The 16,520-nt window shown below is 39.1% G+C and overlaps 1 protein-coding gene across 4 annotated transcripts in view; it reads right to left on the reverse strand.

Moving 5' to 3' along the window:
- Positions 1-16,520, reverse strand: part of LOC749371 (serine/threonine-protein kinase SMG1-like) — a 44,787-nt gene that overhangs the window by 12,700 nt on the left and 15,567 nt on the right. For 3 of the 4 annotated variants that reach the window (XM_063796320.1, NM_001302405.1, XM_063796319.1), the window contains 7 exon segments: positions 14,159-14,322; positions 9,214-9,350; positions 7,861-7,919; positions 6,369-6,582; positions 2,552-2,677; positions 2,101-2,173; positions 1,081-1,178 (listed from right to left, as the gene is read on the reverse strand). In XM_063796320.1, the coding sequence (XP_063652390.1) occupies positions 1,081-1,178; positions 2,101-2,173; positions 2,552-2,677; positions 6,369-6,582; positions 7,861-7,919; positions 9,214-9,350; positions 14,159-14,322 (871 nt within the window). 4 annotated transcript variants of the gene reach the window in all.

A 16,520-nucleotide genomic window follows, 5' to 3' on the forward strand; every position in this document is an offset into this window, starting at 1 on the left:
CGTGGGCTGTGAAAAAAGACATTCTAGGTGTGGGGGCAAAGAAAAAACAACGCAGAAGCAAAACATTTCCTTGCTTTTCTAGGAAAGAGTAAACACATCAGTACAGCTAAAGGTACTGAATTCCTGTTGACTACAAGCAGCAAAGATGAAAAAAACAAGATGAGGCCAAAATCTTTATGGGAGCCTTGACTGGTTGATCTGAATAGGGGAGAAACACAGAGAGATTCAGATAAGAGATGGCACAGAGTTAAGCCATGACGGTGGGGCCAGAAAAGCCAAGTACCAGTAACAGAGGCTTCAGCAGCGCTCTTAAAGCTCCTATGCTATATTCGTACAGCCACAAAAGCTGGCTGAAGCCAAGGCTTGTCCTCCAAAGTACGATTCAAGATCTCCTGTACATATGTAAGAGGAAAATCTTTAGGAGCTTTTGGTGTTTTGTGTTTTTTTATAACACAACATCAATTTGCTTTAAGACTCTGAAGACTGGGAACAAAAAATAAAAATAAATAACAAAATATGTCTTTAGAAAAATACCAGCTACCGAGAGTATGTAAAGCTTTGCGAAATACGAAGCTTGCAACGTTTCTTTTAGTCTCTCCAGTAATTCTCCTGGTAACTTAAACACATCTGAAATAAATGTTTAAAATACTGACTGGGCACGGGGGCTCATGCCTATAATCCCAGCACTTTGGGAGGCCGACGCAGCTGGATCACCAGTGGTCAGGAGTTTGAGACCAGCCTGGCCAACATGGTGAAACCCCGTCTCTACTAAAAATACAAAAATTAGCTGGGCGTAGTGGCGGGCACCTGTAATTCCAGCTACTCAGGAGGCTGAGGCAGGAGAATAATTTGAACCCAGGAGGTGGAGGTTGCAGTGAGCTGAGATCGTGCCATTGCACTCCAGCCTGAGTGACAGAGCGAGACTCCGTCTCAAAAAAAAAAATTTTTTTCAAAATATTGCAATGGGCTTGTAATTTCTGCTTAAATGTCAGGAGGTCTGAGCCATTTTAAAATAAATCTAGCACAATTTAAGATTTTTTCTTAACCAAAATTTTAACAAACAGCTTTCTATATACTGACCTCAGCATATGCTTCCATGTCTTCTAGAAACTGACCAACAAGAGGCATAGAAAATGCAAGATCAGCTACCCAAAATGGCTCCAAACTCTGCAACCACCCTTGGAATCGCATAAGAAATTGTGAAAGGGTAGGGGAGAGAAAAAACACCAAAAAATCCAAATTAAAAAAATATAAGAGGCTTCTTTCAAAAAGTATCTGGTTTTCAAGCAGCATACCCTAAAACATGTCCTATATCATAAAAGTAAGACTGCTAAACATACTGATCACGATTAACCAATACCTCTTTAATTAATACCTCTTTAATTTCTGCAGAAATTAACACGTACATGTTATTTCCTTACTTTTTCAGTAAATTTCATATCTATATTGTCACTACACATGACTTAAGACTAAAATGCCACAATCTACCATTGGCCTGGCTAATCCCAGGGCCACATCTAACCATTAAAGGTGTATACTCATCTCCTCAGTGAAAATGAAACAGACCACTATCACCTGAATATCTTATTTTCAAAAGTTTATTACACCAAGTAAGTTACGAGAAACTATGACACTTGAAACAAGCTGAAATGTGCAAATGAGCCACGCTAGTCATTCACTTAACTCCAAAAAAATGGGAAACAAAACCATTTCTCATTTATGACAATTCTCCAAATTAACCCTATATTTCCTTTTTTTAAAAAATAACCAGAAAAACAATAAAATGTGACAAATAACTTGGATCTTCCATTGTCCACTTCAGGGTATTGCCACTGCAATATATTCTTACCATATACTTTCCTACCAGTACAAACTACAAATAACTTGGGGAAGTCCTGTCTGTACTTACTCTACCCACCTACTAGTAATTTCCTCTGAAAATATATATTTAGCTAACAAGTCATGTTCATTTACAATAAAACATTTCTCTGAATTAGTTTTCTTGCATTATTCAAGAAATGGCATTGATAGATGGTCACTGGGGGACCACTGCTCCTCCCCGACAGTATTTAAATAACTGGTATAGGCTGCAAGACTTACCAGATACCTGCTGCGTGAGTGAAGGTTTCTGAGTATGATCTCTATGCCATCCAACTAATATACCAACTGTATCCTTGATGGAAACAAAGAGAGAGGGGGCCAATCATTTTAAGATATTACTGCCATTCACCTGTGGACCATTTCACAGCAAAAGATCCTAAAAGGAGCATCTATGTTCTACCTACTTGACATTCTAGAAACTTAGAAAGGGGAGAGGGGCAGGAAAATAAAAGAACTACATTTCTGACAACAATGAAATAGTTTATTTTCTTCAAATATTTTAAGGTACGAACGTCAGAAAGAAAAATGCGGCATTTAACCCTGGAACCTCAAATATCACTGATTATATTCAAAGGAGCAGAGGCATTGTTTTCCATCTGATTCCTCAGTTCCTCACACACACAACCATCCCCCTCACCCCATGATCTGAACAGCGGAATGAGGAACTCACCCTGAAATTAGTGCTGAAAATATGAGGGTAACATCGAGCCACCAAAAGAATGCACTTAACACATCTGCAAAGCAATTCTGGTGTATCCACATTTTCAAGAATTGACTGCAGGCTGGTTATTACAAGCTTAAAAATAAAAGTTACAAACCGTGAACATTCAACAAAATAGGGAGAAAACAAGCAAATTAGGTTCATTATTTACTAAGTGACTACATAAAAAACTGAGTATGAGACCAAGAAAAATAGATTCTGTAGTTTTAGTTAAAAAAAAAAGAATTGACTTGTAAATCCCAACTGCTTGGGAGGCTGAGACACAAGAATCGCTTGAACCCAGGAGGCAGAGGTTGCAGTGAGCTGAGATTGCACCGCTGCACTCCAGCCTGGGAAATACAGCCAGACTCCATCTCAAAAAAAATAATAATAATAATAAATAAATAAAATAAATAAATTGAAAATATTTCGCTCCACTAAGCTGTTAAGCTAAAAACAAATACTGTTTTCTCTTCTTCAATGTTTGTTAATATTAGTCCTTTGACATCAGTTAACATTAGTCCTTAATAACATCTGTTTACAATATCCCTAAATGCTCTCTTTAAGATTCTACCTGTGATTAAATTTCAAACACAAAAAAGTAAAATGGATTTGGGAAACTTTTCTATAAAGTACAACAATTACTTTGCAATCCAAAATATAAAGCAAATTTTATATAATTTATGCTTTAGTATATTAGTACTTGCTTCATATGAAAATTAAGGAAGATCAGTATGGCACCACACATGAATAACATGCAGGCTCAGGTTACCATTATACATAAATTTTTAAAATAAATATATGGCAAAAATAAAATAATAAATAACTATTTGTCATTCCATTGAAAGAATATTTATTTTGCAGCTGTTAAAAAACATTTTTCCCTAAAAAAGGAAAAGCTGTGCTTTACATAGCAATCTTATAAAAGAAATGCTAGAATCAGAAAACCATCATTTTAGGCTGGGTGCAGTGGCTCACACCTGTAACCCCAGCACTTTGGGAGGACGAGGCAGGTGGATCACCTGAGGTCAGGAGTTCAAGACCAGCCTGGCCAGCATGATGAAACTCCGTCTCTACTAAAAATATAAAAATTAGCAGAGCACAGTGGCACATGCCTGTAATCCCAGCTACTCAGGAGGCTGAAGCAAGAGAACTGCTTGAACCTGGGAGGCGGAGGTTGCAGTGAGCCGAGATCGTGCCACTGCCCTCCAGCTTGGACAATAGAGCAAGATTACGTCTCAAAAAGAAAAAAGAAAAAAAGAAAACCATTATTTTGCAATAGCCAATGTTATAATCTACACAGGCACAGACTATCAATGCTAAAAATCATTTAAAAGACATCTTGGGGTAATTACAGAAATTTGAATATAGAACACATATGTAATAAAATTCATTTTCTTAGGTATGATTACAATATTCTTGTTATACAGAAGAAAAACCTTATTCTTGGGAGATGCATACTAAAACATTATGGGGTGAACTGTCATCATGTGTATGGTTTTCAGATGCTCAACAAAAGTCTGTGAGAAAATAAAACTGTGGCAAAATATTAGTAACTGGTAAATCTAGGTGAAGCATATATTATGAAATTATTATCGTATTTACAGGTATTTATTTTACTGGTGCATCTATCTTTCTATGAATGTGAGAATTTTCACAAGAGCTGGGAAAATATTCATAATTATGCATGCAGAATAAGCCCAAGCTGGTGGCATTCTGTTCAGTTACAGGTAATTTTCTGAATCTTCCCTCAAATTTTTCTCAAACCTCTATAATCAAGGGGGAAAATGTTTCATTTTGTTTTGCTTTTTTGAGACAGGGTTGCCTATAATGGAGTGCAGTAGCTTGACCATAGCTCACTGTAGCTTCAACCTCCCAGGCACAAGCGATCCTCCTGCCTCAGCCTCCAAGTAGCTGGGATTACAGGTGCATGCCACCATGCCCGACTTATTTTTTTCCTTTTTTTTTTTTTTTTTTTTTTTGATAGAAACAGGGTTTCGCCATGTTGCCCAGGCTGGTCTCAAACTCCTGGACTCAGGCAATTCACCAGCCTCAGCCTCCCACAGTGCTGGGGTTACAGGAGTGAGCCACCATGCCCAGTTAAAAATACATTTTTTATTTAAAAAAAAAAAAAGAACATTCCTTATATTTCCTTTATATTTTTTAAACTACATACCCAAAATAAAGCATATCAAAAACTGTAAAAAAAACAAAAAAAACCCTAATATCAGATATTCCAAACACAACAATACCATAATTTAATCACTTAAAATCTTACTCAAAACTAAATCAATGATCTTTTAGGCCAGGTGTGGTGGCTCATGACACTAATCACAGTATTTTGGGAGGCCGAGGCAGGAGGATCACTTGAGGTCAGGAGTTCAAGACCAGCATGGCCAACACAATGAAACCCCATCTCTACTAAAAATACAAAAATTAGCCAGGCTAATGTCACACTCCTGCAATACCAGCTACTCGGGAGGCTGAGGCAGGAGAATCACTTGAACCCGGTAGGCAGAGGTTGCAGTGAGCCGAGATTATGCCACTGCACTCCAGGCTGGACAACAGAGCAAGACTCTGCATCAAAAAAAAAAAAAAAAATGAATGATATTTTAATATATTCAGATACACAAATATGAAATAAAACTAAGTAGAGCTGCTATTCATTTACACATAATTATCTTATACCATTTGGAATAAGAATTTGGGGCACGTTAGCAAACCAAAAGGCTCAGAAAGAAGTTGTGATAGTTAGTTCTTGTCTCCCTCTACAAATGTGAAGCACTCTTCTATCCGGCATTACTAGTGGAGTTCCTATTTTCAACTTTGCAAATCATTCTGGTCCTAAGCAATCTCAAAAACAACATTTCTAAAAACCAAAGAGGAAAAAAATCTTTTTTTTTTTTTTTTAAGACAGAGTCTGGCTCTGTCTCCCAGGCAATGGTGCGATCTCGGCTCACTGCAACCTCGGCCTCCCAGGTTCAAGCGATTCTCCTGCCTCAGCCTCCTGAGTAGCTGGGACTACAGGCGCGTGCCACCACGCCCGGCTAATTTTTGTATTGTTAGTAGAGACGGGGTTTCACCATGTTGGCCAGGATGGTTTCGATCTCTTGACCTCATGATGTGCCCGCCTCGGCCTCCCAAAGTACTGGGATTACAGGCATGAGCCACCGCGCTTGGCTGAAGAAAAAAAATCTTAAAACTAACTTATTTCAAATCTAACTTCAACGTGTATCTTTTTTTTTTTTTTTTTTTTGAGACAGAGTCTCGCTCTGTCCCCCAGGCTGGAGTGCAGTGGTGCGATCTCGACTCACTGCAAGCTCCGCCTCCCAGGTTCACGGCATTCTCCTGCCTCAGTCTCCCAAATAGCTGAGACTACAGGTGCCCGCCACCACGCCCGGCTAATTTTTTTTGTATTTTTAGTAGAGAGGGGTTTCACTATGTTAACCAGGATGGTCTCGATCTCCTGACCTCATGATCCGCCTGCCTCAGCCTCCCAAAGTGCTGGGATTACAGGCGTGAGCCACCACACCCGGCGTGTAAGCCTATTTTTTAGAAGAAATCTCTCCCTCTCTCTCCACATATATGCATATATGTATGTAGCACTGATCCTTGAACAGTGTATCCTTTACTCAAACTGAGAAAGAGGAATTTTTAAAACATATTTCCTATCAGTAGATAACCCCTATTCTATGTTTCCCTTCTTCAAGCTCCCCTCCAAGGACATGTGTTAAAGGGACAATTTTCTTCCCAAGTACATCATGCATTTTTCCCCCTTCATTCTTACCTGCATTACAGATGAAAAGGCTTTCTTTTCTCCTACAGTCTCTAGTGCTTTGTAGGCGGCACATAAGTAGAGGAGTTTAACTTCATCTTTTGCAGATGAGCTAAATTTGCTAAAAATCCACTTGAAGATCTTCTCAGCCTCATAGCTCAGAGAAGCACAAAGAAGGCCGAGACAGCAAGCTCCCTCCTGTCTCAACTCCTGAAGCAATTTGCTACTGTGTTTATTTTAATGCAAACAAAAAACACACACAAAAGGCTCAAGTTTTCTATGATGACACGAGTAATACATCTTACAAAAGAATGTCTTAAGTGGTTTTTTAAATTTCTATTCAAACTACATAAAAGGTTGAAATTTTCTCCACTCTAAATACTACATTCTGTCTAGCCTGCATTGCCCTCAAGTATCTGTCTGACATTACTTTCTTTTTACAAAATCAATTATTTACAAACAGTGAGGGAAGGCCCAAAAATGCTAAATTCCATCTCAAACTGAATTAAATAACTCTCAGAAAAGGGCAGCAACAAATAATTAGATAAAACACTCTACACATAACTGCATTCTACATAATATCCAATATGTAATGACTATAAAATAAAAAATGGTAATAGTTAAATACAGAAACTTAAAAGGATAACAGTAATGATTTGCATAGAACTTTAATAAGTAACTCTATAAAACAAAACCATCAAAAGGCACTAAGGTTTATGACCAGCTGAGATAAATTTTGGGTACTTGCCAACACTGCAAATCTTTGGGAATCACCATAACAAAAAATGACCACACACCTCTGGAGACTCTAATAGCCAGAGAATATATGGTTTGGATCCACTCTTACCCAAAGAAGGAAATTCCTTTTTACCTCTATTCTCTAAGCAGTTTCAAATTCTCTAGTTTCCAAAAACTAATTTTATTCTTCATGCCTACATCAAGAGTTTATGCCATTCCATCAGTCAAGACTCAGTTATCCAGTGAGACTAGCAAATTAAAAAAATAAAATATTCCAGCCAGGCACGGTGGCTCATGCCTGTAATCCCAACACTTTGGAAGGCTAAGGTGGGTGGATCACCTGAGGTCAGGAGTTCCAGACCAGCCTGGCCAACATGGTGAAACCCTGTCTCTACTAAAAATACAAAAATTAGCTGGCAGTTGTGGTGCACGCCTGTAGTCCCAGCTACTCGGGAGGCTGAGGCAGGAGAATCACTTGAACCCGGGAGGTGGAGGTTGCAGTGAGCTGAGATCGCACCACTGCACTCCAGCCTGGGCGACAGGGTAAGACTCCGGCTCAAAAAATAAATATTCTTTTCAAGTGGATTCCATTTGTATTCAACCGTAATTAACACATAATTAATGCAGATAAAAATGACAAGACCCACTAAAATGTCAATAAATGTTCATAAACAAAGCCAGTGGGTTTGTCTTCTTGTGTATTGTTAAGTAATTTCTAAAAATATTTTTTAAAGTCATTTAAACCGAACCATTATTAGTTACTTACCTTTCATTAAGCACGTCATGTACAGCAGCCAAGATATTATCCAATTGTTTAACTAGTACCTTTAAAAGAAAACACATTTAGAAAAACTTCAAATTCCTATACTTTTAAGAATAGCATTGTGTCCTTTTTTACTTGTCTTCTCCTCCAAATTATAATTCAACAGTACTTTACTTTCTTTATTATTCCCACTCCCCAATGAGCATGTATCAGGAATGTCATGTTTCCTTTCAGCCTATGAAAGAAATTCACCCACTGGAAACATAGAGCTGTGATCATCAACAAAAAAATAAACTCAAAAAGCTTGTTTCATTTACTTTGAAATCCATTTGAAAAATTGACTGACGGATGGAGGGATAGATGGAGAGATATGTGACAAGGCAGTATTTAGGGTAAAATGTTAACGACAAAAATTAGATGACGGGTTTAACAGATTCAATGTCAAATTCTTTCAACTTGCTATATATTTGAAACTACTCATAATAAAATTTGGAAGGAGGAGAAACTTGCTTTGATCCAAGTGGCATCTGCCTCACTAGACCATTTTCATTAATTTTCTCCTGCTCATTGTCAAGTTCTTTTTTTTTTTTAAGATGGAGTTTCACTCTTTTCGCCCAGGCTGGAGTGCAATGGCGTGATCTCAGCTCACTGCAACCTCCGTCTCCTGGGTTCAAGCGATTCTCCTGCCACAGCCTCCCATGTAGCTGGAATTACGGTCATGTGCCACCACGCCCAGCTAATTTTGTATTTTTAATAGAGATGGGGCTTCACTATGTTGGGCAGGCTGGTATCGAACTCCTGAACTCAGGTGATCCGCCCACCTTGGCCTCCCAAAATGCTGGCATTACATGCATGAGCCACCACACCTGGCCCATATCAAGTTCTTAATTGGTGTGAAGAAAGTGAAGAAAAAAATTTAACCCTTCCTATACTTTGTTACATTTCTGTTGTTGTTTTAAGAGACAAGGACTCCCTCTGTCGCCGAGGTTGACATGCAGAGGTGTGATCATATCTCACTGCAACCCTGAATTCCTGGGCTCAAGTGATTCTTCCACCTCAGCCAGGTGTAGTGGCACATGCCTGAAGTCCCAGCTACTCAGGAGGCCACAGCGGGAGGATAGCTTGAATCCAGGAGTTTCAGACTGCAGTGAGCTATGATTGTGCCACTGCACTCCAGCCTGGGCGACAGAGCAAGATCTTGTCTTTAAGAAGAAAAAGAAATTACATATTAGAGAGCATTAAGTTCTTGATCGTCATAATACAGACTTTCCCCATTCTTAAACTACTCAAGGTAGCATTACCTAGTTTATTATGGAAACACAAAAATCCTCATATTTCCAAACATATTATACTTACCAGCTTATTTTCTGGTTGCTGAATAAATTCTTTCAACTGCTTTACAGTAGCCAATCTTCGGTCTCGGTTGTTTTCCCGGGTGATCCTCCGAAGAAGATTTGACAGTCGAGACTCATCACAATAAGACATCGATCTCTCTGTGAATATATAAACATTTTGGTGTCCACTGAGTATACATAAGCAAAGGAATTTTTAAATTTTAAAATAATTTTTAAATTTTTAAAATTAAAAATTATTTAAATCATAATTAAATTATTATGGTGGCTCATGCCTGTAATCCCAGTACTTTGGAAGGCGGGTAGATCACATGAGTTCAGGAGTTTGAGACCAGCCTGGGCAACATGGTGAAACCCTGTCTCCACAGACACACAAAAAATTACATAAACTAGCCAGCCAAGGTGGTGTGCACCTGTAGTCCCAGCTACTCGGGAGGCTGAGGCAGGAGAATCACTGGAGCCCGTGAGGCGGAGGTTGCAGTGAGCCGAGATCACCCCATTGCACTCCAGCCTGGGTGACAGAGCAAGACCCTCTCTCAAAAATAAAATCACATCAAAAGTCACAGTCCACTGGTCAATAAAAGCTCAGGGAATATAGGTCCTATCGCTCTTTTGTTCAACTCTGTATTCCAAATCCCAGCAGAGTGCCTGGCACATAGCAGACCCTCAAAAAAATATTTGCTGAAGGAAACGAGAAATGAATAACCCTAGGCCAACTGAACACCTCATTCCAGAGGACTGGCTGGGAGAGAAAAAAGAAAGGCCTTAGTAACAACTTTCTTTGGGTCCATTCCAAACTGTTTTCAACATGCAGGTAAAGAGCCTGGGTGTAGGCAAATTAAACAACTTCCAAGGGGTATGGATAAAGTCTCAATCGAGTAAAAACAGGATATAGGCTTCTACTTATCATCTAGGTATCCCACTGGAGGAAAGCCTCTTATTCACATTATCATCATTTCCCTGGGATGAAGTTTTGGGGAGCCATAATCACACATTTAGTTCAACAAATGTCTAATTATCATCTACCACATGCAAGGCATGCCTCCACTAGAAAGGTAGCAAACCACAACTTTTCTCCCCTTATTTTTTAATCACAAGAACAAGCAAACAATAGTGAATACTATTAGTATATTAACGATGCCTTTAACAACTAGATTTTTGCTGGGCGAGGTGGCTCTTGCCTGTAATTACCCAGCACTTTGGAAGGCCAAGGCAGGCAGATCACTTGAGCCCAGGAGTTCGAGACCAGCCTTGGCAACATGGTACAACCCCATCTCTACGAAAAATACAAAAATTAGCTGGGCACAGTGGCCCAGCTACTCAGGAGGCTGAGGTGGGAGGATCGCTTTAGCCTGGGAAGCAAAGGTTGCAGTGAAATCACACTAGCGCATTCCAGCCTGGGTGACAGAGCGAGACTGTCTCAGAAAACAAAACAAAACAAAAAACTCAATTTTTGCAAAACATTTTCAACTGTGCTATTTACCATAATTAGCCAATACATACGTAAACAACAAATCACAAAGGGTCTGACAGTTTCATTTCTAAGGTATGAGAAAAAATTGATAATAAAAGAAACCAGAAGGCTGGGCATGGTGGCTCACACCTGTAATCCCAGCATTTTGGGAGGCCGAGGAGGGCAGATCACGGGGTCAGGAGTTTGAGACCTGCCTGGCCAACATGGTGGAACCTCATCTCTACTAAAGATACAAAAAATTAGCCGGGCGTGGTGGCACGCTCCTGTAATCCCAGCTACTCGGGAGGCTGAGGCAGGAGAATCACTTTAATCTGGGAGGTGGAGGCTGCAGTGACCTGAGATCGCGCCATTGCACTCCAGCCTGGGTGACAGGGAGATACTCCATCTCATAAATAAATAAATAAATAAATAACTACAAGGGGAACAACACACACTGGATCCTTTTGGAGGGTGGGGGGTGGGAGGAAGGAGAGGATCAAGAGAAACAACCAATGGGTACCAGGCTTAATACCTGGGTGATAAAATAATCTATACTACAAACCCTCATGACACAAGTTTACCAGTGTAACAAATCTGCACTTGTATCCTGAATTTAAGTTAAAAAAAAAAAAAAAAAAGAAAAGAAACTACAATGTCTGAGAGAAGAATAGGATTTTTACAAATCCCTAGCCCATAGAGTATTTCAATAAGGACAGATACCAAAAATGTCATCAAGTTACCAGCTGGGAAATTAGGCTCTACTTACAATTCTGTCACTAGCAAACTACATGACCCTGAGCCTTTGAAGAAGAGGAATTCTTTACTGAACTACTTTAGAGTCGCTGTTTAGCTTCTATAATATCATAAGTCTAAGGCTTCAAACACTCTATTTTAACAAACAGCATACACAGCCTTTGAATTCATTCCACTTGTGAAAACATAAAAAGAAATCCGTTTTTTAAAAGTTATATACCAACAATAAAAGCTACAGGCACAAAGATTTTCACCAAGATACACGAAGCACACACACAGTATAAAAAAAAAAAAAAAAACTCAAAAACTAAATGTCCAAAAAGTAATTACATCTGACAAAGCCCATAACTCAGCTTTACCGATAAATTTCTCTTTAAGGAAAAAAATTATCATTACCTCTAATCCTCTGAACTTTCTTTTTTGTTGTTGTTTTTTTGAGACGGAGTCTCGCTCTGTCACCCAGGCTGGAGTGCAGTGGCGCACTCAGCTCACTGCAAGCTCTGCCTCCCGGGTTCACACCATTCTCCTGCCTCAGCCTCCCGAGTAGCTGGGACTACAGGCGCCCGCCACCGCACCCAGCTTATTTTTTGTATTTTCAGTAGAGACAGGGTTTCACCATGTTAGCCAGGATGGTCTCGATCTCCTGACCTCGTAATCTGCCCGTCTCGGCCTCCCAAAGTGCTGGGATTACAGGCGTGAGCCGCTGCACCCGGCCAATCCTCTGAACTTCCAAGGCACTCACCTATACAGTGAGGCTACGTCATAAGGCAGAAATGCTATCAGTGTATTTAACTTTAGAAAAGTGCCCACTCAAGGCAGGGCCTGGTGGCTCACGCCTGTAATGAGCACGTGTGATCACTTGAGGTCAGGAGTTCGAGACCAGCCTGGCCAACATGGTGAAACCCTGTCTCCACTAAAAATGCAAAAATCAGCTGGGTGTGGTGGCATGCACCTGTAATCCCAGCTACTTGGGAGGCTGAGGCACGAGAATCACTTGAACCTGGGAGGCGGAGGTTGCAGTGAGCAGAGATTGCAGCACTGCGCTCCAGCCTGGGTGACAGAGCAAGACTCTGTCTCAAAAAAATATATTGAAAACAACAACAACAAACAAACCAGAAAAGTACCCACTCTAGGGGGCGGGGGGAAGGAGAGCATCAGCAAGAATAGCTTAATGGATGCTGGGTTTAATACCTAGATGATGGGGTGATCTGTGCAGCAAACTACCATGGCACACGTTTACCTACATAACAAACCTGTACATCCTGCACATGTACCCTGAACTTAAAAGAGAAAAAAAAAAAAAAAAAAAAGACAGAAAAGTACCCCCTCTCGATATATATCTATATCCTCCACAGGCCCAAGAGTTCAAGGACTTGCTGTAGTAGGAGCCTACTATGCACTATACATTCAGTATCCACGATAATTGGGTAAACCTTTTCTGTAAGATCTTATCCAGTCTTCTAATCTTGTTTTAAGAGAATTCTCTTTTAAAATGTACTATAGCCTTTCTAGTGGGAAATTAACAATTCACAGGAAAAGAATGTAAACAATTTTTACCTGCACAGTAGGCTAATCAACTTATGCCTTTGCAAGGCATTAGTAAGAGGCATCCAGAATAAGAGGAGATACAAGTCTTTGGAAGGTGTATGTGATTGGTCCCCGTTTTCCCAGCCTTACCCTGTGATTTCCTCATGTCTTTGGTGGCTAAAGCACGACTGCCATGCTGAACACTGGTGAACTCAGGGCTGGTCACATTTTTAACCCTCAGCTCTTGCCCCAACGACTTCCGACCATAAGTATTTTCCCCAGATCCCCCACTGACACTGTAGCCACCTACAAACAGCCATGTGTACGTCATTTAAATATGATTGTTCGTTTCATTCAGTCAATTTCCTGATAGCTCAGGATCTTATTACTCAATCTGCAGCTCAACCAGCCTTTGCTTCTCCTACCTTTTTCCTGTACTGTCTGCCTTGAAAATCATTTTCATTTCTTTTAATACACCTTTGAAGTTAAATTAATTTTATTTTGATCCCTTCATTGGAAAATGAGCAAAGAAATGAAAACTAAATTAAATCAAATTTTGCACCTTGTTTTAAAACTTTCTTGAAGTTTAGAGACAGTAGCCAAGAGGAACTTCAACCTTAGCTAAATATTTTTGAAAATAAAAACAAAAATAGTATTGTATCTTTTTTGTAAGAAAACTGCATTGATGAATTATGTATGGAAAAATTTTAAATTTTAAAAATAATAAAGTGGGGGCCGGGCGCGGTGGCTCACGCCTGTAATCCCAGCACTTTGGGAGGCCGAGGCGGGCGGATCACGAGGTCAGGAGATCGAGACCATCCTGGCTAACACGGTGAAACCCCGTCTCTACGAAAAATACAAAAAATTAGCCGGGCGTGGTAGCGGGCGCCTGTAGTCCCAGCTACTCGGGAGGCTGAGGCAGGAGAATGGCGTGAACCCGGGAGGCGGAGCTTGCAGTGAGCCGAGATCGCGCCACTGCACTCCAGCCTGGGCGACAGAGCGAGACTCCGTCTCAAAAAAAAAAAAAAAATAATAATAATAATAATAATAATAAAGTGGATAAACGTCCTATGAAGTTTTCAGAAATAACACTGCATTTGTTATTCGTATTTTAAATATATTAGAAGAAAGCGAGAAAGTTGGGGGTGTAAGAAGGCAGGAAGGTGGGATAGGTGGTTCAAAAAACATGCTTGTAGCAATAAGAAAATATATATACCCTTTTCGGCATTCTGTATGTCAGCGTGGACTCTGGTATCATCGTGCCTTTGCCGAGACACCACAGCTGAATTTGAAGGTTGCAGTCCGTAAGAGGAAGAACCACCTCTATCTCTGGATGAAGAATATTTTAAATTACCTGGGTCGGCTGATGCACTATCAGTTCTATAAAAAGAGAAAAGTTTATTAGAACTTTAAATAACATAAATAAATCTTTCTTTAAACAAGCCTCTCTTCTCCCAAATTTTACATTTAACCATTACTATTGTATTTAGTGTAATATGTACTATATATTATATGTAAGCACTCAGCCGTCTAATAAGAAGTCTTTCACTGGGAAGAGATTCTCAATGGATGAAATGCCAACTTTTCAGTCTCTTCTACTGTTCTGAAGACCCATTCAGAAATATGAATCACTACTGGGATTAGGGTGACTTTGCTGGTTTTAGCATTGAAAGTCTCCTGTCCCAGGCAAAACAGGACAATTGGTTACTCTGGTCCAGTGTTCTCCTCACATGACTTGATAAGAATAATTCTTTCTAAATTCTCCCCCCATGGAGAGGGTTAATCAGTCAAAACATTTCAGCCTTTCCTGTCATAAAAATAAAAAACACTGGCAGCATGTCAGGGACGGGCAATGTCTTACCAAGTTATTTTCTAAGTACTGATTAGGTACTGTAGTATTGAAGACCCCACTGAAGATGCCTTAATTGTAAAGAGTAGCAATCAAAATTTTAAAAAGTAAAAAAGAAGACATTTTAAGAAACTAAAAGGTATCAGAAATGCAATAAAGTTATATCGGAAAGTTGTAGTTCGTAATCTATTTAAAATTCAGGTTCTGTTTAGAATAATACCTGATGCTTATTAGTAAACAAGTAGGGTACAGCCAAGGGTAAAAGTGTGTCCTCATCTAAGTATCTGCTCTATGCTTCAACTGCCTCATAAGTAAAACAGAGCTGAGTTACAAGACTTCTCATGAGTGTTACTCTTTCAGCCATCAATCATAAACTATCAAGAAAGAAGACAACAAAATAATCTGTTATAGCATATGAAAAATCCAAGTAAGTTCTTCCCCTACTGATTTTCTCCTGAGAGGAACAACTTTGAGGAAAAAAAAAAAAGAAAAGAAAAAGAAAATCACTTCTATGATATTTACTAAAAATGCTTTCTCAACCTTTTAGAACCTGAATCTTTTAGAAAAGTTTAGGACACTGGCAAGGCCAGAAACTAACCTATTCTTCTACGCTTTGCCCCTCCCTCTATGGTGTAAAAGTGACAGCAGTGTTTGTATACTGTATATATTTCGTTTAGAGTTTATTAGTCTTTCCTTGCTCCCAAAAATACTAAACATAAAACTTTGCATGAGCTCAATCAGTTGGACACCTTGATCTGCACTTACTGCAATCACTGTTAATACAGAATGCAGACAATAGGTCCAACTAAACTTGGATATCTAACTGGTACAAGTCATTACTTATAAAGGATCTCAATCTGAAACTTCATGAAATTCAAAACCTAGCATACTAAAATGACTAAGGCTCCATAAGGAGTATCTTCTAATATTCAGAGTTCACTTATTCATAAAGCTAAGTACTTCGAACATAAGGGAAAATAAAATCTATGGAATTTCAAGAAAAATGTATGAGAATATTTTCTGAGTATACTAAGTCTATAAGCATTAAAATATTAACTCAATGGACCATAACTTTTTTAAACTAATGAAAAGACATTCCTTATGTACCTACAAATAGCACATTTAACATGCGTCTATATAAATCATAGCATACCATTACTTTCTGAAAGGAGACTGAAACGTAAGAGAGCTTATAATCTTTTCTGACAGGGTTTGAACTTTATATGTATGCCACAGTAAGCTCTTATTAGATGAGCGAATAAAATAAGCACTTGACTAATTCAGAAACACAAAGATAACTGAAGTCTGCCAATATTTAAACATATCTTCACTTCCTGTTTTCATCATGTTTACTTATCTCCTACACTACCTTTACTATTAAGAGTTAAATGTTTGTATCATTTTCTGGTGACACAGTAGTACCATAAGGCAGCAGAGAATACAAGTTAAAAAAAGATCTGGGCTCAAATCCCAGCTCCAGCACTGAAAAGTATGTGTGCCTTTGCACAAATTACTTGATCTCCAAGCCTTGGTTGTCTCTTGCATAAAATGAGGATGATACCTATCTAACATGTAAGGTTGTTGTCAGGCTAAAATAAGATAATGAATTATAAAGAAACACTTAGTTTGCAGGGTATGTTAAAAGTTGTTATGGCCATAATACAAAATAAACTCAAAGTTTCCAGTCTAAAAGACAATGTACAAACAGTTCATGAGTATATGAATATAA

Source organism: Pan troglodytes, chromosome 18 (assembly GCF_028858775.2).
Source record: "Pan troglodytes isolate AG18354 chromosome 18, NHGRI_mPanTro3-v2.0_pri, whole genome shotgun sequence".
NCBI lineage: Eukaryota > Metazoa > Chordata > Mammalia > Primates > Hominidae > Pan > Pan troglodytes.